Here is a 25,977-nt window from a genome sequence, read left to right on the forward strand (position 1 = left end):
TGGGGTTCCCCCCCCAAAAAAAGGCCAGTCTGCTTGCCTGCCCACCAACTCAACTCCTGGTCCAAAAGGCAGGATTGCCCCACTAGATTCATCATCGGAGGCCACCTGCAGGAGTCGTGGCACCATCAGGGGCAGGCAGGGCTTTGGGGCAGGAGAGAGACCAGGGCCTGAGCCCAGTCAGTAGCAGGAGCAGGGGGCGGGGGGGGGGCGGGGAGCAGGCACAGCAAGGTTGTCTTAGGCCTGAGGTCCCCTAGACAGGGAGGGGCACAAGACCACTAATTCCAGAGTCCAAAACTACTGAACTCCACCACCCCATACCGGAAATGTCTCCTCGGTCATTACTGAGCAATAAATGGCAGCACCTTTTTCCAATTGCAACACAAGGCATTTTTTCCCCTGCAGATTAGCAGAAGTCTTCTGATAAGCTTTAAGGCTGTCAGCAAATATGTGAAGCCGCCAAGGTGGGGAGCGCAAGGGAGAAGATGCGGTTTTAAATCTCTCCTGGCCAGTAAGGTCTGCTCCAGCATTAGCAGGAGGGGAGCAACAACACCTAGTTGCTCCAGTGTTTGCTTCATTCCCCCCCCCACTCCGCTTGCAGCTGTTAATCTTTGGCAATCATCTAGATCCATTTACAAGCTAATCATTAGATGTTGCAAGGGAAGTGCCTAGAGCAGAGCCTGGGAAGCTAAGAAAGGCAGCCGGCCTCCCCACCCCAGCAGCCTCACAAGTGATAAGGCAGCTGGAGAGAAAGAGGAGAGAGAGAGAGAGAGAGAGAGAGAGAGAGAGAGAGAGAGAGAGAGAGAGAGAGAGAGATAGAGAGATAGGAGATCCTGCTGTGCAGCCCTGGGGGCCACTCAGTCCTGGGGGTGGGGGTGGGGGCAATTTCCTGGCAGTGACTGGCCCAGTGGGCAAGGGGGCCTCACAGCCTATGAACCGAGGCCCATGGTGCCAAATCTCCCAAGGGCTTGAGAGGAGGGCTCTCCTCGCCACTGGCCACATTTACTGGTGTCATAAAAATTAGGTTCAACCCCAGAAGGGAGTCCACGAACCCGGGGGAGAGCCTTAGTAGGGCTCCCCTCCTCTCAGAAGCAGTTATGAATAAGTAGAGACGATACAGAATCTCCCAAAGCAAGGCGGTAGCCCTTTATTAGAAACTGCTGCAGCAGGGTGTCTTGCAAGCAAAAGACCTCCAATAAAGGCGTGCAAGCTCCTATATAGACTTTTGAAATTGCCCCCCTCCAGCTCAAGACCACCCCTCCATACATCACAAACTGGGAGGGTCTGTTAGCAGTGATCTGAGCATCTTGGACCCTGCCCCCCTGCCTCCTCTTGCCCTCCACCAAAAACCCATCAAGTGAAGCAAAAGATATTTACATTTCCCTATATCTCAGCCAAGTTAATCACACCCTTTTGTCTGGCACTCAGGTATCAGGATGCCAGAGATTATCACTCAGGCAGAGGGCTGCTGAGTACCTGGAGGGGCAACCCCCCCTTTGTTCCTGAGGAAAAGAAGCACTTGGTCAGTTGGGAGTCAAAATGGAGTGAGGCCTGTCTTCCTGTGCTGTTTTTCAGACATGTGGCCTTATTTGTTTTGGTACATTAATAACAATTATTATATATCTATATATCTATAATTCTTACAACACTGGGGCTGATGGGAGTTGTAGTTCAGCAGCCTCTGGAGAGCCATAGGCTTCCCCCGCTTCAGATAAACCAGGCTTCCTCAACCTCGGCCCTCCAGATGTTTTTGGCCTACAACTCCCATGATCCCTAGCTAGCAGGACCAGTGGTCAGGGATGATGGGAATTGTAGTCTCAAAACCTGAGATAAATCTTTCCTTCAGGAAGGGGGAAAATATGTGGCATGTGGGGGTGCTGAGGGGACACTGCTACTACTGCTGTGACCCACCCACTCCTGCCTACCTGGGATTAAAGGAAACCCTTCCAAACTCAGTTTAGAGAGAGGGTCTGCCTGTGGCTCACTCTCCCCCCCCCACATCCAGCACAGAGCACTGCACTTGGACACGCACAGACACACACACACACACCCTTCCCAGGCCACCTTCCAGCCTGGCCTGCAAATGCTGTGTCCAGTCGAGCCGGTTGAGAAGCAGCTCCAGCCAGCCAGGAATGGATGTTTGTTCCCAAGTCCTGCCTGGCAAATGCAGAGGACGGAAGCAGGTTCAGCTGTGGCCAGAAACCCAACCTGGTGGCCTAAGGGCACGAGAGCTGGGAAGCCGCTTCTCCCCTTACCTGGCGGGGGGCACAAGTAGGAGTAGAACCCCTCGGACTTGAGCATGATGAGGAGGGAGCCCCAGCCCAGGAGGACGGCAGAGAAGAAGAGGTTTTCCACCACGGCCGTGCAGGCCATCCACCAGCGCCGCCTGTGGGCTGTGGCCAGAGTGGGAGCCATGACGCCGGTGAGGAGGGCGAAGGCGAGGGCGGCGGGAGGCAAGCGGGGCCTTCTTCACGTGGGCTCCTCCAAACTGCAAGAAACAGAAAGCGATAAATGCTTTGGCCCCGGGAGAGCTCCCAAGGGGTCTGGAGCCACAGGAGCAGCCACCTCCTCCAAGAGGCTGGTCCCAATCCCACCTCTAAGTGGTGAGAGGAGGAAGACCAAGGAGACACAATACCCTCAACACACACGCCTGCCCTGCCACCATGAATAGTACTAATAGCCACTTACATTGGGGGGGGCAGAGAATGAGGGGGAAGCACCCCATTGCAATACATCACGGGGGGGGGGGACCCAGGGTTAAACTCTAGGTCAGGGAATGCAAAGTTCTGTCAAGTTTTAATAGTTTGGGCTTTGAAAATTAAGCATAATCCACAATCAGCAGAAGGAAGCAATTTTTTTGTGGGGTTATCCTCCAGCCCCAGAGGCAGAGAAGGGAAGCAAGACCCTGAAAAGTCCTGATGACTAAATCATTTCTATGGTGATAACTCCTGGGGTGGGGGAGGACTGACTGGGAAAGCGGATTGGGGTGGGGGGCTTCCAGGTAACCTCCCTCCCCCCTCATCTCCCAGGCGTATCAGACATGTGCTTTTCTATCCTTTCTTCCGCTCTGTCTCCTCTGGTGCCGTTTTCCGCTTCTTTAATATTTGTTTAACGGGATTTATTTTCAATCTGTGTTTTGTTGTGCTGTTGTGAATTCCCCACCCCACCCCTCATAATTTGGAAGCATTTTAAAAGCAGGGTATACATAGCCAAAGTAAAGATGACAATAATTCATTCTCTCTCTCCCTGGACCCACCCACCCCTCATCTATCACTATAGTAAAACCAATCGGAAATGCTGCAAGAAGCAGCCCCTTGGGAAAACCTGTGGGGCCACTGGGAGCAGCTCCCCAGCTCAGTTAAGCTCTCAATCCCCGAAGCCTTTTGATGGAGAGGAGGGGGCACTTGGTGGCAGACACAGGTGCCCCCCCCCTGCCCAGGACTAAGGACCAAGGATCTCCATGGGGCTCCCTGTCGGGCGATCTGTGGGTGGCTCAGTCCAAGGCCATGATCCTTGTAAGTGACTCCTCACCCTGTACCTGTTGCCCTTTCCCTTTCTCTTGGCTCAGAGGAGGAAACAACAGGCAGGGCAAGGCAGAAGGGACAGAAAACTCCAGTGGAAAGTTATGAATTAAGAAGCCAGACCGTGGGGCCAAAGGGCGTTCGCCCGGGACAGGTGAACTTTTAGCAAAGATATGCAGTGTATGTATTGGAAAAGTGGAATGGAGCCAAGGAAACTTTAAAAGGACCAGGAAATTGCAGGCCTGGAGAGGAGGAGGAGGAGCAAACCTTACCTGGCAGCGCCTGCAAAAGCGAAGCCAAGCACTGGGTGTTCTCTAAAGTGTCAACAAGCACATTGATAAGGGTCACCCAGTAAACATGATACCCCTGGACTTCCCAAAACATATCCACAAAGTAAACTCAGCAGTGATAGGATTAAGAGGAAGGTTCCTCTTCCAGATAAACAACTGGAAAGAACAATAAATGGGGAGTTCTCACAATGGAAGGGGGAAGAAAGCTGGGGGGGGGGTCGCCCAAGGATCACGGTTATTTAATTATAATTTAAAAGTCGGTTGACTTTTACATGCATTTCAACACAGTTTACGAACACATCACAAAAACAGGTAAAAATAGTTTTGAAAGCAGTGCTAAACCAACTTCTGAAGACAGGGGTGAAAACGATGGAAAATGAGCCCCTGCAGGCAGGCAGAGATTTTCTTCCACCCAATATGGGGAGCTGTGCTTTTTAACATGCGACCAGGAGTTGGGGGTGAACAGAGAGGTGGCCAAGGCTGCTGATGGCACCAAATTATCCAGGGAGGTTAAAAAAAAAAGAGGAATTTCCAAGGATCTCCAGAAGGATCTCTCCAAAATAGACTTTCAAAGACAAGTGTGGTTCTCTGTGGTACAAGTTTGTTGGGTGGGGAGTGAAATTCTGATGGGGTCTGAACTGGCTGTGGTCATTTAAGAAATATCCATAGCACGCCCCCCCCCCACAGCTAACAGAAGCTTGTGGAGCAAAGAAGGTGGGTGGTTTAAAGTGTGGGGAGGGTTAATCAGTGGGGCACTGGAAACCCAAAGCCCAGTCAGCAGAATTCTGAGGGTAAGTGATGCATGATGCTACCTAAATTGTGGGGGGGGGGCTCCCATAAGACCATGAAGTTAGGAGTCTAAAATTACCCAACTGCACCACTAGAGGTTAAACCCCACCACCACCACCACCCCCCACACAGCAAAATGGCCCCAATCCAAATTGCACCCGGAGACAACTGTTTAGAAGCAGAGAAAAAGAGCCAGACCACAGCGTGCAGCTGCAGTTAAAAACGGGGAATTATTAGGGAAGGCAGAGATAACTGCCTTTGACTCATGATACCTTTGCATACATCTGAAGAAAGAAAGAAAGAAAGAAAGAAAGAAAGAAAGAAAGAAAGAAAGAAAGAAATTGCAGTGTTGGAAAAGGTTCAGAAGAGTGCTGCCAAACTGGTCCAGCAAATGGACAGACTCCCCTATGAGGAATGCCTGCTGACATTTTGGGTCTTTTTAGTTTAGAGAAAAGACCAGAAGAGAGATGACAGAGGTGTGCAAGATTATCCATGGTGTGGAGAGATAAAAGTTTTCCCTGCCTCAGGGAAATGAAGGTAAAAGAGCAGGAGATTAGGACAAGCCAAGAGAAAAGACGTCTTCACACACAGCATACAAAAACTGTGGAACTCACCACCACAAGATGCGGCAATAGCTGCCAAGATAAGATGAATTCGACAGGAGCTAGATGTATGGAGCGCAATCAGCCAGGATAACTAAGTAAAGCCTCCATGTGCTAAGGCAGTGTACCTCTGAAGATCACATGCCTGATCAGGGGAAGGCTGCTGCCTTCCAGTCCTGCTTGGGAGGCGCCCGGATAGGATCTCGATGCCCCCAACCCCGCCAAAGAGATGCTCGCTTGGCAAGTCTCCTCTCTCCTCTCCATTAGCAAACAAGGGGGCACCCCCATTCCCCCAGGACAACCCCCAAGAAACGCTGCTTAGGGGGCAGGGCCACCCCCCGGACCGCCGAGGCCAGTCCTCCCCCAGCGCCCCACCGGGTCCCCAGCCTGGAAGTCGAGTCCGGGACGGGGGTCCCTCCTCATCCCGGACCCTAAGCGAGATGGGGAGAGCGCGGCGAGGGGGCTCTGGGGTCCCCGGCCAGGAGGACGGACGGGCTCGCGCGGGATCCCCCGGAGGAGAGCGACGCGGCGCCCGGCTCGGGGAGGGCAAGCTGGGGCAGCGCCTCTCCGCGTCCCCGGGCGCAGCCGGCCTCCTGCCGCTCTCTCGCTCGCTCGCTCGCTCACCTGCCCGTCCGGGCTCCGGTTCCTCCGCTCGCTCGCTCGGCGCCGCTGCCGCTGCTTTCCTGGGCCGGGCAGGCAGCGGCTCCGCGCCTTTTATGCGGCCGGCGGAGGAAAACAAGGCGGGGCGCTGATTGGCGGCGGCGCAGCTAGAAACAGGCCGGGGACCAATCAGGCCGCGCCCGCCCGGAGATGGGGAGCTCGCTCCGCTACTCGCCGCGGGCAACCCCGCGGGAAAGGGTGCCTCTGGCCATGCACAGAGTGGCTCTCCCGCCGAGGCCGGGCCGCTGGTGCTCCGGCAGGCGCGGCCCCGGAGGGCCGGGGGAAGCGGGCCTCGCCGCGATGCAACCGGCCCTCCGCCCGCTCCAGACGCACCTGGCTGCCGCGCGCGCGCCCGGCTTTTGCGCGCTGCCGGCGAGGGAGCGGAGGCGAAGCGGCGCGCGGGGTCCTCTTTCGGGGCCGAGGAAACCGGGCGCCTCGCGAGTAGGATGATGCAGCCGCGAGAGAGCCGCTCGCTTCTTCGCGGAGGAGGGAGAGAAGGCGAAGGCGAAGCAGCGCAGCCGCGGCGGGCCAGGGCTTCGAGGTTCGTCGCGCGGCGCCCGCGGGCTCCGCTTCAGGCGGCTCCCTCTTGGCAGCCTTCACCCGGGGGCGACCTGCCTGCCTGGGGCAGCCCTGGCCCTCTCCTGCCCTGAGGATGGAACAGTTGGGGGCGGCTGCCACGGCTCTCCCCCCACCAGCACCAGGCCACCCAGTGCGGGGTTGTTTTCGTTATGGTTATTATTATTATTAGCAATATCATTGCATTTATTGGCTAGAGAGTTAAATCAGGTTCCCACGACAGGAGTCGCAGGGGGCTGTAAATGCAGGGGAATTTACAGGCCAGGGGAAAGGGGGGCGTCTTCAGCATTCGCCAAAAGCTGTATGATGGGGCGGGGTCCGCCACTTGGGGGCTGCCACGGGAGAAGACCCCCTCCCCAACTTCTGAGTGCAGGGGATTGGTAGAGCCCAGCATTGTGTGACTGCGTTGCTTTTTGCTCCTAGGATCAGCCGGCCTTTCTTGCGGGGATGCAAAGCAAAGGATTCCTGCGACTGAAGAAACGCTGCTCTTTGGGTGTCCCCTGGAAAGGCTGCAAAGGTGCGGCCCCTCCTTGCCCCCCAATCATAGTTTGTGCTTATGCAAGGGGTGGGGGTGGGCCTCTGGGTTTGGTGCCCCCCCTGCCCACCTCCATGCCAAGCTCCGGTTGGCATGAGCTTGAAGGGGCTGTCCTCCAAGCTGCTGGGGTGGCCACTGGGGGTCACGAGGCAGAAAGAGCTGCTCAGCCCACAGCCAAAGGGCTCTTCCTGCCTGCCTGCTGCGAAACTCCTGGTACTTTTAGCAGAGATAGGCAGCCTTTTTCAGCAGCCAGGAGAAAAAGTGGGAGGAAGTCTTTCAGAGTGGCTGGGACAACCCAGTCAGATGGGTTTAATTTTTCCCTTTGCACAAATGGGAAGAGTTGGGGGGGTGAAGGCCTTGCTTGACACTCTGAAACATCCTTTGCAGTCGAAACAAAATAGAAAATTCTTTCCAGTAGCACCTTGGAGACCAACTGAGTTTGTTCTTGGTATGAGCTTTCGTGTGCATGCACACTTCTTCAGATACACACACGAAAGCTCATACCAAGAACAAACTCAGTTGGTCTCTAAGGTGCTACTGGAAAGAATTTTCTATTTTGTTTCGACTATGGCAGACCAACACGGCTACCCACCTGTAACTGATCCTTCGCAGTGACAGGTGAACCAACCTAATTGGCAAAGTGTCCTCCTCCACTCTTAGTCTCAGGGCACTGCAAGGAGAGAAGCGTCTCTGCACAGCCAACTTGCAGGCTGACCTCTACCCACAAAAGGCCTGGCTCCATGCACAAAGTCTTGCCTTCAAGGCTAATGTATGATGCTCAGCTCCATCCTGACATGTTAGTACTACCATCTTTACCGTACACTTGTGAAACATGGACTACTTATAAACGCCATTTCCAACTCCTCAAAAGATTCCATCAACAGCGTCTCCAAAAATTTTTACACATCACCTGGGAAGACAGATGATCTAATGCCAGTGTACTGGAAGAAGCAAAGATCACCCGTGTCGAAGCAAGGATTCTTCAACGTCTACTTCATTGGACTGGTCATGTTGTTCAGATGTCTGATTATCGTCTTCCAAAGCAACTACTCTATTCCAAACTTTAAAATGGAAAGCGTAATGCTGGTGGTCAACAAAAGAGGTTTAAAGACAAAAATGTAGTATAAACACCGACAACTGGGAAACATTGGCCTGCGAGCGCTCCAGTTGGAGAACAGCCTTTACCCAAAGGTGTCATGGGCTTTGAAGACACTCGAACTCAGGACACAAGGGAGAAACGTGCTAAGTGGAAGGCACGCTTGGCAAATCCACACCATGATCAACTCCCGCCCGGAAACCAATGTCCCCACTGTGGAAGGACGTGTGGATCCAGAATTGGCCTCCACAGTCACTTAGGGACTCACTGTTAAGACCTGTGTTCATGGAAGTCAATCTTATTTGGCTACGAGGGGTCGCTAAAGAAGGCACAGAATCCAAGGCAGTGGTGCTGTGGGGAGGTGGTTCCATGGTAGCCAGTGTCCAACGTGATCTGGGTGGTGTCGCACTCCCCCAGTCAGATTAGCAGACTTTGTGGGAGCTATTAGGTGCCCAATCCTATGCCGGGTGAGGCTGGTCTGTTGCCAGTGGCAGCAGCACCCCCTTGTGGCCACAGCTACCCTCGCTCTGGAAATATTTTGGGAGAGCGCTTTACAATTAAGAGCAAAATGCAGCAGTGTTTTGCAACTGGGACTGGGCATGACGGCATCTCTTCCACACAATTGTGCTGACTCTTGAGCCAGTCATGAGTGCAACCCAAAGTGCCGCTTCTGCATTTCAAAAGTCAAAAATTAAAGAATCCAAGAACTCTGGCCAGGCAGGAGATCAAGTCTTCAAACAGTTTTATGAATATAGAAGCAAATTCCAGTCGAAATAAATTCCAGGGCAAGGCCCTGTTTCGCTAATTCTAGCTGAGGAAGAATTAGCGAAACAGGGCCTTGTTCTGGAATTTATTTCAACTGGAATTTGCTTCTATTTGCTTCAAATAAAACTGTTTGAAGATTTTAAAATTGATCTCCCGCCTGGCCAGAGTTCTTGGATTCTTTAATTTTTGACTTCTGGGTATTACCAAGAACTCCAATTTCTACAGCTTCTGCATTTCAAAGCACCATTGGCATAGGTGGCCAGGATACTTAAACTGATACTATAATTATTGTGCAGTGACTTCAGAAAGGGTCTTCTTAGTCTTGCCCCCCCCCACTCCACTTTGCTTTTGCTCTTGGAACCAGCTGCAAAAATGTCTGTTTGTTCACCCCAGACTTTTAAAACTTGTTAGTTTTACATTTTTATGACTGAATTTTATCACTGCCCAGTTTTACTGTTGGTCTGTGTGTTGTACTATCCTGTTTTTACATTTGCTTTTGACTTCTTGTATGCTGCTGTCAGGGTTCCAGCTGCACAGCAGCTAATAAATCTCTTTTAAGTGGAAATAATATAATACTAATCAATAATAGTAATAATCTGGTTTTGATTCCAGGTACATCCCCTGCTCATCTTCCTTACAGTGGTCCCATCCAGGACTGTGGAGCATCCACACCAAAACCGGCACCATGATGCTCAGAATATCCTCTGTCAGGGAAGCATAAACATTCCCCACCAGGGAAATCAGGAGAGATCCGGTATTCTCCGTGTATTAAGGACATGAAGAAACTTGGCTTAGCTTCATAGAGGTCAGTTCTGGGAGAATTCAGAGTTCAGGAGGATGTCTGTGCAGGGGCTCTTCGCAAAGGTAAGTATTTCATGGGTGACTGAAGAGACTGCAGGTGAGCCAGAGGGGCTTCCCAGCCACTTTAGGTGTGTGATATTGGAGGAGAGCAAGGTCCCAGGGGAGTTTCCAGCAGTTGTTAGGTTATAAGGCCTGTGAGGAACTCAGGATAAAAACCAGGGATTGGCGCAAAGGGGTGGAAAGGGTTTGTGCATGCATGTGCCACTCCTTTTATCTGTCAAAACAAAATAGAAAATTCTTTCCAGTAGCACCTTAGAGACCAACTGAGTTTGTTCTTGGTATGAGCTTTCGTGTGCATTTTGTATCTGAAGAAGTGTGCATGCACACGAAAGCTCATACCAAGAACAAACTCAGTTGGTCTCTAAGGTGCTACTGGAAAGAATTTTCTATTTTGTTTTGACTATGGCAGACCAACACGGCTACCCTCCTTTTATCTGTGTTACTTTAAATCAGCCTTTCACCAAATTGACTGCAAGAAAGTTCAATATTATAAAACCGCATGGCAACCCAATACAGCAAAACCAGACGACGCCTGCAAATTAAAACAGACAAGCAGATACGCAGAAGTTCATTCGAAAGCTGGTACTTGAGAATCAGCAGCCTGAGCAAAGAGCTGCTCCTTGGACTCCCCTGGCCCCTTGTTCGAGTTGCCATATGGCAGATTTCTGCCGGGTGCAGGAAAGGAGCATCAGGTGGAGCCACGGGCCCCTTTCCCAGCCCCCCCCCCAAGGACATGGCCTTTTCTGTGGCTGGCTCTCCTCCAAGTGGCTTCCCTGAAGTTCTTTGGGGTGGGGTAGGTTCTAGGTGCCTACGGAGAGCTAGACCACCCAGAGACATTCTCATACTTTGGCTCCTGGTCCTCCTTCTCCAGCAAGGTGTCTCCTCCAGCTGCCACCTCAGCCTGGCTGTGGCTGCTGAGTGACTCGCTGTTGCTGCTGCTGCAGCCGCCGCCGCCGCTCTCTCCACCAGTAGGAGCTCCTGGCCAACTGGGGAAGCCCTGGGCCTCAGCCTCCTCCTCCTCCGGGGTGCTGGCTTCAGCACAGAGCATGGGGGCAGCCTCCTGGCCAGTCCCACCTTGGGGCAGCAGCCTCCTGGCGTCCCCCTCGGAATCCAGCAGCGCTCTCCTCCGCGGCGGCTTCTGGAGGAAGCCCTCCAGGCTCCTTCTCCTTGGCCGCTGCTGCTGCGGCTCCTCCCTGGGCAGCTGCTTGGCCCTCTGCAGGCTCCCCAGCCGCTGCAGGACAGCTTGCACTGGCCCCTCGCCCCCCGCTTTGCCCACGGTCACGTAGATGGTGGTGACGCTTGGGCCCTTGGCCTGGGCTTTGGAGGCGGCCTCCAGGGCTTCCACTCTTTGGGCCACGTGCCGGGAGCTGTTCCCCCGCTTCCTGTGGCCCCCAGAGCTGCTCCTCTGCGTGGATGAGGTGGAGGAGCAGGGTCTGTGGCTCCCTTCCTCCCTACCAGCGGCCTCCACGTTCTCGTAGCATCCCCCCGGTGAATCGGCGATCGCAGGGAGGCCGTCCTGCCCAGCAGGGTCCGCTGTGGGCTGCTGCAAGGAGGGGGCTCGGACTGAGGCCCAGGGGGTCTTGGCCTTCCAGGTGGGGTTCAGGGCCTCCGTGGAACCCCTGGGGCTCTGAGAGATGAACCGGGTACCTTCGGCAAAGGAGACGGAGGGGCGCTTGGCCTTGGCAATGCTGGAGGTGCGGGGAATGGCGAAGGGCTCCGTGTTCAAGGCTGGCTCCTCCGGGGGGAATCCTGGCTGGTGCTCAGCACCGGCCGCTGAAAGATAGGGGTGCGGGCAGTTTTATTTTTCTAGAAAAAGAGGTGCCGGAAATCACTGTGAACGTCACCCTTGTTCTCTTAGAATGGCAATCGCCCCCGCTTGAGAGGAGCTGGGACTGAGTTCTGGTGAGTTCCAGCTGGAAAAAAAACCCTGGGTGTGGGGCTCAGCTTTTACCCAGATCCCTTGTAAGATCAATGTTTGTATTTTTGTGTGTGTGTGTGCCTTGTCTTTGTGAGTGAGGGGGGCTGACCTGGGGGTCAGGGAGGCGATTTAGAGGGGTGGCCCCCTCCCCCCCAAACCCAAATGTCCCCATCTGGGCCAGCAAAGGTTTCCAACCCACTGCCGGAGACCATTTCATTGTGTCTGAGCATGGGACTCAGTAGCCGGGGTCTTGGCAAGTGAACTGTGCCACACCGTGGCCCCCCCCCCGACCTCAGCAGCCTTCAAGGGAGGCCAATGGGGTGAAGGGAGCAACACCCACAGCCCTACCTTCCTGGGGTGGGGGGGCTGGGTCCTCATGGTCGTCATCTGTGTCGAAGGAGGAGGAGGAGAAGGAGCTGTCCGAAGGCCAGGCGGCTGACAGGGGCTCAATGAAGCTGGGGTTGAAGGGGATCTCGGCGTCATGGTGGGAGACTGCCCAAAGCGAGGGGGGGGAGAGAGAGGGAGAGAGAAAGAAACCCCAAGGCGGGGAAGGGGAGTGCAAGAGTTTGGATCTGCAGAACTGGCACCACTAACAGCTACCACCCAACTCACTCCTTTAGTATGGCAGCGCCCGCCCTCTGGAACTCCCTGCCTCTTGATGTCAGCCAGGTGCCTTCACTGTACTGTTTCTGGCACCTGCTAAAAGCATTTTTGTTTAGGCAGAGCCTGTCCAGATGCTTAGAAATGCTGGTGCCAGTTTTAACCTGTTTTTAGTCTATCGTTATGACAACTTTTTACAAAGATTTAAATTCAAGTTGTTAGCTTTGTGTATTGATAATTTTATTGTTTTATCCATTTAGTAAAGTGCTTTGCGGGTTTTCTCTTCTTGCAATCAAGCCGGGGTATAAATTTTATAAAATAAATAATAAATCAACGAGAGTTTAGAGCAAGACACAACAGGAAGGTTCCCAAATCCTGGATCTCTAAACCACAGGCCTTTGCTCAGCACCCACCCATTCTCCTTCCCAGGCTTTGTTGCCCCACAGATCTTGGGGGGGGGGGGTTGCCATTGCTCTGCAGTAGCTCAGCTCAGGCACACTTGCCCCAGCTCTTAGGACAGCAAGTGGGGGGGGGGAGCTCTCCACTGTCAAGTTGAAACTGCCTTCTACTAAGTATACACTTGGCTCAGTATTGCCTACACCAATGCTGTTCACCTCTGGGCCTCCGTTGGGACTACAACTCCCATCATCCACAAGTAGCTTAGCCAAGGATGATGTGTTTTGTAGTCCAGCAGCTTCTTGAGACTCCAGGTTGAAGAATGCTGGCTGCCAGCTGCCCTCCAGAGTTTCAGGCAGGGGACGTTCCCATCATCCTCACCTGGCTACTCCGACAGGGATTGAACCCAGGACCTTCTGCATGCAAAGCAGGTGTCCTGTCCCTGAGCTGTGTGACCCTTTCTTACTTCCAAGGGGCACCAGGAGGCCAAGAAGCCGGACGAAGCCGGTCACAAGGCAGCCCCCGGCTACATCTCACCTGTCACACGTGGGAGCTTGTAGCCCCCCAAGGAGAAGCAGGGCAAGGCGGGGCTGAGGTTGGCCAACGTCCCCAGAACGTGGTGCTTCACGCGAGAGATGGGATCTCCCTCCGCGGCTGCCGACCTGGGGAGGGAGCAATTGTGCAAATGACAAGCAGGGGCAAAAGCCTTCCACATATTCCCCCCCCCCCCCGTTTCCTGTGCACAGGTGGGGGCCGCTCTCCTGGTGCTGGGGGACAGGGAGTGCAGCTGGAAAAAAGTCACTCGGCAGCCTCTTTTCCAGCTCCAGGTGTGGTTTCTGACCCAGCTCTCAGTCTCTGAGGTGGTCAGCCTGTCTGTAGGCTCTGGCTCACAGGACCAGATGCTCCTCTCAACAGTTTAGGATTCGTGGAATACCACCAGCATGTCAGAAATCAGTATGGCAGATCTCCCCTGGATCTCTAATGGGAGCAGCGGCTCTCCAGGGATCATACAAGGGCATCTCTCAGCCCTGCTTGGAGGGGCCATTGGAACTGAACATTCTGCATGCGCAGCAGGCGCTCTGCACCACTGAGTTGTGGTCCTTGTCTTACAGCACAGACAGCTGCCTTGTACTCCATCTTCTAGAAGATGAGTATTGCCTGCTCTGACTGGCAGCTCTCCAGAATCCCTGGCAGAGAAGGGTCTTTTCGCCAGCAACCTAGACCTTTTAAGCTGAAGGTGCCACTAGGACCCTTTGCACAAGTGCTCTAGGCCTTCCTTTGAAAACAAAGCATGTTTCTAGTCCACATTATTCTAAGTACGAGGCTGGCTTAACTGTTTCTCAAGATGGCCTCCCCCTTCCACACACACCCCCAGCAATTTCCATTGCCAGTGTCAGCACCCCAGGCAGAGACTGTGTACAGCGCTTGGCACATGGCTGTTGCTAAACAGAGTGTCTGGGTTCTCCCCACGGCCTGATACCAGTACCTGGCGTCCATCGGGGTGGATTCACAGCAGCAGCAGCAGCAGCAACACATACAGAGGAGGATGATGAGAATCAAGGGGGTCAGGATTCCTGCTAAGAGGGCTGCCTGGTTCTGGCCTTTTGGAGGAGACAGAGAAGTCAGACAGAGAAAGGGAAGGAGCCCCATCTTCACCCCAGCAGCTCCTAGATGATCCCAGAAGCAAGGCCTGGCTGTGCTGGAAAGCAGGGGTGCCATATATAAAACACCCCACCTTTCCTCCAAGGAGCTCAAAGTGTCACACGTGGTTCTCCTCCACCCTCCCTCCCCCTTTTATTTTCACAACAACCCTGTGAGGTTGGCTGAGAGGGGCGGCAACTGGATCAAGGCCACCTCAATGAGCGTCATGATGGCCGGGTGGGGGGGTGGGATTTAAACCCTGGCTTCTCGCAGGTCCTAGTCACTCAAAGCCACCCCTCCACTTCTGGCTGCCTTGCTCAGTGGATGCAGCCACAGCACTGCTTTTCTCAGAGCAGGGACCTCGGGGGCTATATCCTGGTGCACCATTTGCCAGTCCTCTGCATGCAAAATAAGTAAGCTAAGCATGGTCCTGTATAGCTTCTCCATGCTCTAGTTATCTCCCGCTTGGACTACTGCAATGCGCTCTACATGGGGCTACCTTTGAAGGTGACCCGGAAACTGCAATTAATCCAGAACGCGGCAGCTAGACTGGTGACTGGGAGTGGCCGCCGGGACCCCATAACACCGGTCTTGAAAGACCTACATTGGCTCCCAGTACGTTTCCAAGCACAATTCAAAGTGTTGGTGTTGACATTTAAAGCCCAAAAAGGCCTTGGCCCACAGACCTGAAGGAGCGTCTCCACCCCCATCATTCTGCGCAGACACTGAGGTCCAGCTCCGAGGGCCTTCTGGCAGTTCCCTCGCTGCAAGAAGTGAGGTTACAGGGAACCAGGCACAGGGCCTTCTCGGTAGTGGCGCCCGCCCTGTGGAACGCCCTCCCATCACAGGTCAAGGGAATAAACAACTACCTGACATTCAGAAAATACCTGAAGGCAGCCCTGTTTAGGGAAGTTTTTAATCTGTGATTTTTAAAATGTATTTTAATATTTGATAGAAGCCGCCCAGAGTAGCTGGGGAGACCCGGCCAGATGTGTGGGGTACAAATAAAATATTATTATTAATTATTATTATTATTATTACTCAGTTGTTAAGAGCATGGTGCTGAAAACACCAAGGTTACAGGTTGGGTCCCTGTATGGGACAGCTGCATAGTCCTGCATTGCAGGCAGGGGGTTGTACTGGACGATTCTATCTCCCCTATCAGAAGCAGTAAGTGCATCTCAGTAATCGCCAGTTGCTTGTAATCACCAGTGGGGAGAGTGTCTCTGCCACACCCAATCCTGCCTTGGGGCATCTGCTTGGCCCCCTTTGGGCTGGTCCATCGAGATCCTGGCTCTCCTCATGTTCAGTGGTAGAGATACGTTGCATTTGCACGCAAGGCAAAGGGCCAAATTGCCACCGAAAAAATGCCAAAAGTCCTTTTATTATTAAGAGCAACGAAAGCGTCACAAATTAGCGAGCAGGCTGCTGAACCCCACCAGAACTCTCCCTCAAGCTAGATATCAAGCAGAGTGACTTGGTACTGAGGCCGCAGTGCCTGCATCTGTCTACAGGTCGTTTTGGTTATACAGTCATAGAAGGGGAGGTGGTTTAGTAAGGAAGAACGTCGACTTTTCCGCAGATTTAAACCATTTCCAGTTGGAGGCATCAGGTTGGCCATTGTGAGAAGAGGGCGCTTGTGTTCTTCTGGAGCCTCCAGGTCCAGAGGCAGTCTACCTAGATTCCTGGGTTATTTAGGATATTTGGGGACCAAGAAAGCAGGCTGGGGTCCCCCTTTGGCCTGACTCAGCTGCTGCTGCTTCTGGGCTCTCCTTGTGCCCTTAGTGACTTACCCCACTGGCAGTCCCCGGTGACAGGGTGGCACAGGCGCCCCCCACACTGGCAGGGCTCTGAGCAGTTGGGGCCGTGAGACCCTTCAGGGCAGGTCCGGTTGCAGCTGCAAGGGGAGAGAGAGTAGCAGGAAGCGTCCGAGCTGCAGCAGGCACCTCGTGGCCTGGGAGGGGGAAGCCCACATCTCTTCCTCCTCACCCCGACTGCTCCACAAGCCCCCTCCCCTCCACTTTACCTGGTGCCCCAGAACCCAGCCTGGCACACGCAGGCCCCAGAGACCGGGTCACAGCTCCCGTTGAAGCAGACTGGGCAGGCAAACTGGCATCCATCTCCAAAGAAGCCCTCTGGGCAGGAGAGCTCACACCTGCAGGGGAGGAGGCAGGCAAGGGACCGCGGTTTAGCAGCAGAACAGCTGGCGTGGTGTGCAGAGGGTCCGGGTTCAGTTTCCACGGGCATCTAAGGCACCCACCCACAAACCAGTGGCGGGCTGGTGCCCGTTTGGGCCTGGTAGGGTGGGAGGCAAGGAGCCGAGCAGTAGGTGGCGCCAAAACCTGTGAGGAAGAGGAGGAGATCGCAGGGGTCTCCCCTTTGAGCAGCGTCCACCTCTCTGGCTTCCCCTCCCCCCCTGTCCATCCCCATGGAACCCCTCTCCTTCCCCAGCTGCCCTCCCCACACTCCAGGCAGGTCAGGGCCACTTCCCACACCCGACCGGCCCCCCACGTGCTCCCACCTGGCACCCGTGAGGCCTGTTTTGCAGCCCCGGCATTCCCCTGTCTCTGGGTGGCAGCTCTCTCCTCGCCGGCAGCCGGGAGGGCAAAGCAGGGCACAGTTCTCCCCATGGTGCCCCGGTGGGCATGGCTGCTTGCAGTGGGTCCCGTTCCAGCCCGGGTCACAGGCTGGGCATGATCCATCCACGGGGAAGCAGGCCTTGAGGTCCTGGCAGTGGCCGCAGCTGTGGGGAGAGGCAGGATGCAGAAGAGAGGAAGTGGGTGCCCAGGAGAAGGGCTTCCCCAACCCTGCCCCCCAGACGCACGGCTGGTGTCGTGTGGGGCCAGCCTCAGCCCTAGCCACAAACCCCCAGCTTGCATGTGTTCATAGATATATTTATATACCGCAGAAATATATCATGGCAGCTTTTCAGCCAGCTTACCTCTGCATGCACTGGAGCCCGTATTTCCCAGCAGGGCAGGGGTCCCTGCAGCTGTCGCCCTGGTAGCCGGCGTGGCAGGTGCACCGCCCGTCCTGGGGGGCACAGGTCCCGTGCAGGCACTGGCAGCTGGCCTGGCAGGCCGCCCCCCACTGCCCCGCGCGGCATTCGCACCGGCCAGTCTCCTGGGCACAGGGGGAGCCGTGGCAGCTGCAGAGGGAGGAGCACCTCCTGCCCCACCAGCCACGGTGGCAGAGGCAGCGGCCCGTCACGGGGTCGCAGCGGGAGCCAGAGAGGTTGCAAGGGCACTGGCGCCTGCAGTCGGGTGCCCACCAGCCTGGCTCGCAATGGCAGGCCCCGGTGAGGGGGTCGCAGCGGCCTCTGGGGCCACACGGGCACACGGACTGGCAGAGGGGGCCCCACCAGCCAGGGTGGCAGCGGCACTCTCCGTTGGCCGGGTCACACTTCCCGTTGGGGTGGCAAGCGCAGCTCTCTTTGCAGTCAGGACCCCAGTACTGGTCGGGGCAGCCTGGAAGGGAAGGGCAGGTGGTGAAGAAGCTGCCTCGCTCAGCATTGCCAGCACTGACCGGCAGCAGCAGCAGTAGCTGCTGCTCTCCAGGGTTTCAGACCAGGGCTCTTCCCTCTGCCATAGAGCTGTGTCTCCCCCCATAAAAATGAAAGAGGGTTCTAGTCCTCATGCTTCTGAATCAAGGGTGGACATGGGAACTTGGAAGCTGCCTTATTTGAAGCCACTGTTCTGTCTAGCCCAGTACTGCCTGCACTTGTCCACTGTGTGGGGGCCCCAGTGGGCAGAAGGCAGGGAGCCCAGCAGTAGGTGGCGCCAGAGAGCCAGTGAGAGGCAGAGCCCAACCCTGGACTGGTTGCCAGTCAGAAGGTCCGTCTGTCTGTCCCTTAAGAATCTCCCAGCCCCCTCCCACTCTGTCCGCCTGTGCCCCCCCCCAACTCACCCTGAAGCCATTACTCACGTGCAATGCAGTTGGCCCCAAAGAATCCAGGCCGGCAGCGGCAAACACCCGGGCGGACGCAGACTTCGCCCTCCCGGCAGGCATCTGCTCCCGTGCAGAGTGCTGGCCGCGGCACGAAGGAGACAGAAGGAGGCGTTCAGAGGAGCCCTCATTCTCGGGCAATGAGAAGAGAAAGGGGAAGGTGGGCATGCTCACCAGCTGGGCACTCCTGGCCCTCCTGTTTCCATCCTGGGCAGCAGGTGAAGACTGGCGGGTGGCTGGCAGCGGGTTTTGGTGGGGGGGGACGGGACAGAAAAACAGACAAACAGCAAAGAAAAAGTCACCCTGCTGGGCTGCAGTTTGGAGAGTCATAGCATCACAGAATTGTAGAGTTGGGAGGTGGCCAAAGCGGCATCCCACTCTCTGGTCCCCCCCTCCCCAGCAGCACCACCCTCCGCTGGCAAAAGTACCCAGGAAGAGCCGCAGTTTGATGGCGCCATCTATTACGCGAAGGAGCATCTCCACCCCCCTCATTCAGCCTGGGCACTGAGATCCAGCTCCGAGGGCTTCTCGGTAGTGGCACCCACCCTGTGGGACACCCTCCCTTCAGATGCCAAGGAGATTTTGTAACCATCAGAAGGCAGAAGCTTTTTAATGTGTAATGTTTTATTATGTTTTCATATAAACTGGAAGCCTCCCAGAGTACAGGCCTGCCTCTTCTCCCCACCCCACCCCCTTTTTTTAGAGGAGGGTGTCTTTGAAGTTCACTTTTCAGCTTTCTCTGTTTCACAGACTGGTCACTTTGGCCTACTGAGCCCAGAAAGGAAACGGAGCCCGCCTTGAGCCCGTATTGCAGCGGGTGGGACTAGATGACCCTTGGGTGTCCCTCCCAGCTCTACAGTTCCACGATTCATTATTACAGAACATGTCACCCAAGGGGGCTCCACTCCCTCCACTTTTGAGTTTAGTTATCGCTTGCCAGGGAAAGCTCTGCAGGAGGTCCCTTGCTGGCTCTGCGGGTGACCCTAAATGCAGGCCCCCCCCCCGCTGTTGTTGACTTCCAACTCAGTCCTAGCAGGCCAGCAGGGTCAGTGGTCAGGGATGAGGATGGGAGCAGAAGCCTCCTCATCACCTGGGGAAGGGGAGGGCACACACAGGCTCACGGCCCCTGAATGAACGTGCAAATAGAGAAGCTCCTTGCGCTTTGAACAGAGCAGTCCTGAACTTAAATAGACTTCAGTGTGAATGGCAGGAAACTGAAAACACAATAGTGGGGTGGGGGGGTGGAGAGATTCAGAAGTGGAGAATGCGCCTCAAGCAGAGGGCACGGCATGGGGCCCACACACACTGCCCCCCACCCCACAGCTCAGTGACACAGAACATCTGCTCCGCGTGCACAACAGTCCAGGCTCCGTCCCTGGAAGCCTCTCCAGGAAAGGATGGGAGACCCCGTCCAAGACACCAGAGAGCAGCTGCTAGTCAGTGTAGGCAATAATAGCAAGCTGGGTAAGCCCAAGGCCACATCCTGTGTTCCTTTTTAAACCCAGTCCCTTTACACAGAACCACCAGGAACAACAGAATTTCATATACAAGGGAAGGGTTGTGGCTCAGCGGCAGAGCAGGAGGACGCAGGTCTGATCCCTTAAGGCAGCGGTTGTCAACCTGGTCCCTACCGCACACTAGTGGGCGTTTCAGGGTTCTAGGTGGGCGTTTCAGGGTTCTAGGTGGGCGGTGGGGGGGTTCTACGGCACAAGCTGAATCCTCCTTCCATCGAGCCCTGGTGGGCGGCAAGGAAATTTTACCACCAAGAAAGATGCATTAGTGGGGGGTAGGTAAAAGAAGGTTGACTCCCCCTGCCTTAAGGCATCCTGCTTTTAAAAGGGGGACCAGGGGGCCAGTGATGGGGGACAGCCAGCGAGTGGCCTGATACCCTGAGGAGCTGCTGCCAGTCAGAGCTGCCAGTACTAGGCTAGATGGAGCAAAGGTGGCAACTCCCTGTACTATGGAGGCAAGGATAGAACCCTTTCTTTGCATGTAGAAGGTCAGTCCCAGTTTCAAAAGGATCCCAGGTGGGCAGTGATGGGGGGGGGGGAGGCCCTTCTCTGCCTGCATCCTGGCGAGCCGGAGCCACTCAGAGAAGGCCATGCTAAGCAAGATGAACTGGGACTCGCCTAACTTTCCCAGCCGGGAAGCGTGGGACCCTCCACCACCCTCCACCGGGGGGAGGGGGGGCTCTCCTACCTGCTGGACCTGCAGACGTTTCTCCCACTGGGGTCCAGGTCAGGGCTGCCGCTCCCGTCCCCCAAGCCCATCGCCTGGAGGAGGCAGAGGAAGATCGGCAAGGCCCAGCGCTCCATCACCCTCCTTAGGGAGTCCCACTAGAAAGACTCTCTGCCCGGCCGGCTGCCCTGCGTGGCCACCACTCCTGGGCCGCCTCCTTCCTGCGCTGCTTCTGCAGCCACTCTCCCGCCCATTTCCTCCTTGGGTTTTCCTGAGGAAGCAAACTGGGAGGTGGGTGGAGGGGTGCAGAGGGCAAGACCGACAGAGGGACGGACACACATGTGCCCCCCCCTGGCTATCTTTAGCTGAATGCGGGAGGAAGAGCCGGGGAAGCCGTGGCTGCGGAGGGCGCCTCTTGGGGTCAAGGGAAGGGAGTCGTCTCCTTCCCCCAGTGCGTCTGGTGGTCCAGAAACCTTCTCAACGGTGGCTGTGATTTTTGAGCGGTGACTCCAGAATGGCGCCTCTTTGATAAAGGCCTCCCTCCCAGCCCTGAGGACAGGCTCCAGGAGGGAGCCCCATGGAGGCGTCTAAGGAACTGGCACAATCAGAAGTCCCCCAATGAAGAGGGGAGTCAAGGGCCTTGTAGGGTCTTTCCTGTCCGTTCCCTCGCCTTCTTTAGCAGAGCTGCATGTCAGCAGATTAACAGGAAACACCTTTTTCCTGCTCCGAGGGATGCTTTGCGCAGAGACAGTCCCCCTGCCGCCGCCGCCGCCACCTTTGCTGCTTAAGGGCTCGTTTCCGGCCAGAGTCTGTGTCCCAGGCTTTTCTGCGTTGCAGAGCTAAAACCGGCCCACCCATCATCCAACACCTCTTTCCAGGAAAATCTGTGAACTGTAGGTGTTTGGGTTTCTTTCATTTCATGCATTTGTTTATTAAATTTCTATACCACTCTTCATCCGAAGATCACAGGGCAGTTTGCAATAGAAAAACTTTAAAAAATGCACCCCAACACACACACAGTTTCATAGGTTGTTTAAGTTACAGGTGGGTAGCCGTGCTGGTCTGCCATAGTCGAAACAAAATAGAAAATTCTTTCCAGTAGTAGCACCTTAGAGACCAACTGAGTTTGTTCTTGGTATGAGCTTTCGTGTGCATGCACACGAAAGCTCATACCAAGAACAAACTCAGTTGGTCTCTAAGGTGCTACTGGAAAGAATTTTCTATAGGTTGTTTAATTAGTGAAAGGCCTGGGAGAAGAGGAATGTTTTCACTGGGCACCTAAAGATCTGTAATGAAGGCACCAGGTGAACCTAAAGATCTGTAATGAAGGCACCAGGTGAAGCAGAAAAGGCCCCGTTCTCATGTTGCCATCAGATGGTGATTGCAGCGTCTGGATTGCTTCATATGGGGAAGAGGCGGTCCTTGAGGTATTGTGGTCCTGAGTTAAGGCGTCATCGGTCCAAAGCAGTGCTTTGAATTGGGCCTGGGAACTGGTTGGCAGCCAAAGCAGTCAGGCCAGGTTTGGCGCTGTATGCTCAAACCCTCTTGCCCCGGTGAGCAACCTAGCCGTTGAATTCTGCACCAGCCAAAGTTTCCAAGCCGTTTTCAGAGGCAGCTGCCTGTATAATGAGTTGCAGTGTTCTAACCTAGAGGATACCAGAGCACAGACCACAGAAGTTAGTCTGTCCCTGTCCAGATAGGGGCACAGCTGGGCCACCACGCAATGCTGTCAAGTATCCTGTTTTCCCCGGGAATCTCCCTTATTTCAAGCAGTTTCCCGCTGCTATCCCTTATTTTTTATATCCCTTTAATTTCCCGTTTTTTTCAAAGGAAGCAGCTCCTCTCCCTCCCCCTGCTGGCCAGGGCCTGGGAAGACCTCGCCTCCTTGCAGCCTCAAAGCAAGCGGGAGCCATTTCCCGCGCTTACAGGTGTCGTAGCCCACGGGCAGCGTTTCCAAAATACAGTAAGCCTACTGCGCGCGTTCACACCAGTGCCGCCCACTTTTGCTTCTGGCTCCGCCCACCACTGCCATGTGACTGTCCCCGGGATAGGTGAGGCTGATGATCCCTTATTTTCAAATCCAAAACTTGACAGCTATGGCCACCAGCCGAAGCTGATGGAAGGCATCCCTCACCACCAAGGCTGCCTGAGCCTCAAGCAGCAGCAATGAATCCAGGAGGACCCGCAGGGACTTACGATGGCAGGGGTAGGTGTGCAAGAATGGCAGCAGGCTCCAAGACTCCGGATTCTGTGTGTTGTACTGCGCAAACTACCTGCCCCACTGTAGAATTCAGCTTAGAAATTTGACTTTCATCTTGTTTTAAGATAAAGGATATCTCTAGTCTCGGGGAAGTTTAGTTCTATTTGGAAGTCCCGAATCCTCCTGAAGGGAGTCAGAGGTGGGCTCCAGGAGAATGGTGTGATGTGCTTATTCTATGAATGGGTGAAGCTGCTCTCAAATCCCAGCCTTTCTTAGAAAAAGGGGAATTGGCCAGCTATAGCAATCCATGGATGCTGCTATGTTCTGCTCCATGCTCATTGATTCAACCAGCAGCAGCTGTCAAACTAAATTGGTTTTATTGTATGCACAAAGCCAAAGACACATGCATTTCACAGCTGGTTTCATAATTACTCGGCAACCTTACCCTGCTTTGGCTAAGGTGTGTTGTGCCACCATTGATAGGTAACCCTTCCCCTGGTTTAAACATTAGATTGGGCAAGAGAAGGCATTGCAGCCACGCACACACTCCCTTGCAATGAGGGTTTCCCTCCAGATGGTCAGTATTTTGTGAGGCAGATCAAAGCCCAAATGCAGGTTTACACAATTACCAGGTATGAAAGCACTCTGCTGCAGTTGACATTTTTGTTGTTGTTTAAATTGACTTCTTGCAATTAGGAAATCAATAGAGAATCATGATGTGGGATGAACAAATGATTAACGGACGATACCCGCCAGGCAGGTCAGGAGGGAGGCTCATTGTCCAATCACCGCCTCACAAACAAATCAGAATTAATTAATCAGAATTTTGCAGGGAGCTGGAATTGAGGACCCTTTGGGTCCCTTCCAACTCTACAATTCTAATGGCTAAATAAAGAGTAGGCAGAATGCATTCTCCATATAGGTTTGGGGCAAGGAAATCAGAAAGGACACTCCATAAATAAGACATTTGGAGGGGCCCTAGATTTGGAGGGAATCCTGGTGACAGCGTGAGGACCCCCCCAAAACACACAAACTTTATGCAATGCCCCCACCAGCCCTTCACTCATCTTCTGCATTTCACCAATGCACTGAGCTAGATGGACCAATGGTCTGATCCAGTCTAAGGCAGCTTCCTATATTAATTAATTAATTAACCCACCCATCATCCTAAGGTCCCAAGGCAGGCTGCAACAATTAAAACACAATTATTATTATTTTTTTAAAAAAATACAGTTTAAAACAACTTTCCATCACAGAAATAAGGTGGGTCCTAAAATTATACATCTCCAAAACGTCCAAAGAATCCAAGGGTGAAGAAATGCACCTGCAGCACTGTCCAGTGAAGGTGTCATGCGCACCTCTGCTGGGAGGGAGCCCCACAGCTCAGGGGTTGCTACCCCAGGCAGGCACCACCACCCCAAACCTCTGAGCCCCCCCCCCCACCAATCATTGCACCTGGAGGGAGGGCCCGTTCCCAATGCATAGACCAGTTTCTTGACTAATCGAGAACCCAGGTCACCTCTTGTAACAATATGTGCATGGACTTCCGGCCCACCTTCAGGTTATCACCCTTTGTACCTCCGTCCCCTTCATTCAGATTTGGATCAGAGGGCAGGCTTTGGGTGGCACCCCAGTTGTGCAATAATAAATCCTCCCCTGCTGGGGCTGGCACAGCTTTAATGGCTTCTCAGTGCTGGATCGACACCATGGGATTCTCCTGACCTTTAACGGGACGGTGTGGCCCCACTCCAACCCCACTCCCCCCGGCATGTCTCAGTCTTTTACTGGCTCCTGCTTTATTTGCTTTCAAAGGTTGACATTTTAATTGCAATGTTTGTTAACTACCTTGGGGGGTCTTCTTGTGCAATATAAACACATCTCTCACGAAAACAAATCACGTCCCCAAAACGTGTGCAAATTACACGGAGGAAAGTGGTGGGCGGAGGAGGGATTTCACTTTTTGCTTTAGGTTTCAAACTGTGCTTCACAGAGTCAGGAAGATTTCGAGGAATGGTTCTAAGGGGACTTTCCTACATGAGATTTCTGGTTCAAGTGTGTTCAAAGCAACACCGTTCACACATCAACTGTGGAGGGGGGGGCAACTGGGAAGACACTGGAAAGCCCTTGAAGGAGCCCAGGCGAAATCAGCCCCCCAGCAAAGCTGACGGGAAAAGCAGGTTCACATTCCCCCACCGATATCAGTGCACGCACATCTTCTCAAGGTGGGGAGCTTGCTTCCCCTGCCAAGCAGAGCACACTATGCAAGAATAAAAACTCTGTGCCTCTCCCCTCAGCACCAGCAGACCACTGCCAGAGACACCTCCGAGCAGCTGTGCTGCAGGCCTGGGTTCAAGCGGGTGCCGGACAGGGCCCTGCGGAGTCCCACGAGAGGAGCCTTCTGCAAGGCTGCCTCCCTCCCTCCCTCTCCAAGGCTGGAGCTGTTCCCGCAGGCCAGGCAGCGACCTCTGCGAGCCTGCCGTCTTTGTGGGGTCAGCCCAGACAGGGCGCTGTTGTGGGTTCAACCAGCAGCGTCTGGCTCAAGGGAAGGGCGAGGGTCCACTTGGGGGGCTGAAGCTGCAGGAGGCCTCCCTCCCTCCCTGCTCCTCCTCCTCCTCCTCCTCCTCCTCAGGACCCACATCTTGAGGGTCAACTATCTCCCAGGCTCCAGGGCAGTCTTCTGGCGAGCTGCTTTTGCTGCTCCCACGATACCAGAGGCCAAAACTGCAGGCAGAGAGAGAGAAGAATGAGAAAGAGAAAGAGAAGTGGGGTTTGGCAGAGGTCGAGAAATGCCCCACAGAAGAACCAGAACATTCGCTTTCGAGTGGAGTTTTTGTATCTTTGATTGATTTCACTGCTACCATTTACTGGATTATTAGTGTCTGAAATTTTGTGGTTTTTAATTTCTTTTTTTGTGTGTGCTTTGTTGTACATATTAATTTCTATTTTTATGCTGTGAAACCACTCCAAGTTCTCATGCAGAAAAAGAAACATGATATAAATAATAGACTGAATGGTTGGGTGAGAGTTTGGAGGCAGAAATGCCGGGTGTGCAGCCCATTCCCCCAGCTGAGGTCATATGGGAAGGAGGGCTCCTCTCACCCCCTAAGAAGCATCCCAGGAGCCCCCCAGCAGCCGGGTGAGGCCAGAGGGCACCCATCCAGCCTGGCCTCCTCTGCTCTCAAGCAGGACCTGAAGGCAACAGCTACTCTCCCCCCTTGCAATTCCCAGCCACTGGTATTCAGAGGCATCAACTGCTTCTGCTGCCCAGCACGACTGGCAGCCACCGAGAATAAAAGGGGAGAACCATACATTGCTCATTTTGCTCCCAGGAGCATATAGAGAAAGATAAATTGGGATAGAAAAATAATCTTTGTTTTTTCAAAAAAAAAAGCAGGTATAAAACTGCT

At 54.2% G+C, this 25,977-nt stretch overlaps 2 protein-coding genes across 3 annotated transcripts in view; both read right to left on the reverse strand.

The window, feature by feature from the left end:
* Window positions 1-5,878, reverse strand: part of SLC43A2 (solute carrier family 43 member 2) — a 28,136-nt gene extending 22,258 nt beyond the window's left edge. The window contains exons 1-2 of one of the 2 annotated variants that reach the window (XM_033171567.1): window positions 5,824-5,878; window positions 2,253-2,485 (exon numbers count right to left, since the gene is read on the reverse strand). In XM_033171567.1, coding sequence (XP_033027458.1) covers window positions 2,253-2,412 — 160 coding nt within the window. In that variant the 5' untranslated portion in view covers window positions 2,413-2,485; window positions 5,824-5,878. Of the gene's footprint in view, window positions 1-2,252; window positions 2,486-5,823 lie in introns of those variants that run through there. The other variant, XM_033171568.1, reaches the window with a different exon arrangement.
* Window positions 5,879-5,988: 110 nt separating this feature from the next.
* Window positions 5,989-25,977, reverse strand: part of SCARF1 (scavenger receptor class F member 1) — a 41,093-nt gene continuing 21,104 nt past the window's right edge. The window contains exons 8-22 of the mRNA XM_033171555.1: window positions 25,112-25,291; window positions 20,392-20,514; window positions 18,367-18,428; window positions 18,172-18,273; window positions 17,189-17,714; window positions 16,769-16,990; window positions 16,274-16,402; window positions 16,041-16,144; window positions 14,093-14,207; window positions 13,144-13,268; window positions 11,959-12,102; window positions 10,538-11,471; window positions 10,279-10,357; window positions 7,041-7,105; window positions 5,989-6,505 (exon numbers count right to left, since the gene is read on the reverse strand). Coding sequence (XP_033027446.1) covers window positions 5,989-6,505; window positions 7,041-7,105; window positions 10,279-10,357; window positions 10,538-11,471; window positions 11,959-12,102; window positions 13,144-13,268; window positions 14,093-14,207; window positions 16,041-16,144; window positions 16,274-16,402; window positions 16,769-16,990; window positions 17,189-17,714; window positions 18,172-18,273; window positions 18,367-18,428; window positions 20,392-20,514; window positions 25,112-25,291 — 3,427 coding nt within the window. The remainder of the gene's footprint in view (window positions 6,506-7,040; window positions 7,106-10,278; window positions 10,358-10,537; window positions 11,472-11,958; window positions 12,103-13,143; window positions 13,269-14,092; window positions 14,208-16,040; window positions 16,145-16,273; window positions 16,403-16,768; window positions 16,991-17,188; window positions 17,715-18,171; window positions 18,274-18,366; window positions 18,429-20,391; window positions 20,515-25,111; window positions 25,292-25,977) is intronic.

The sequence above is a fragment of the Lacerta agilis genome, chromosome 15 (assembly GCF_009819535.1).
Source record: "Lacerta agilis isolate rLacAgi1 chromosome 15, rLacAgi1.pri, whole genome shotgun sequence".
In the NCBI taxonomy this organism is placed as follows: Eukaryota; Metazoa; Chordata; class Lepidosauria; order Squamata; family Lacertidae; genus Lacerta; species Lacerta agilis.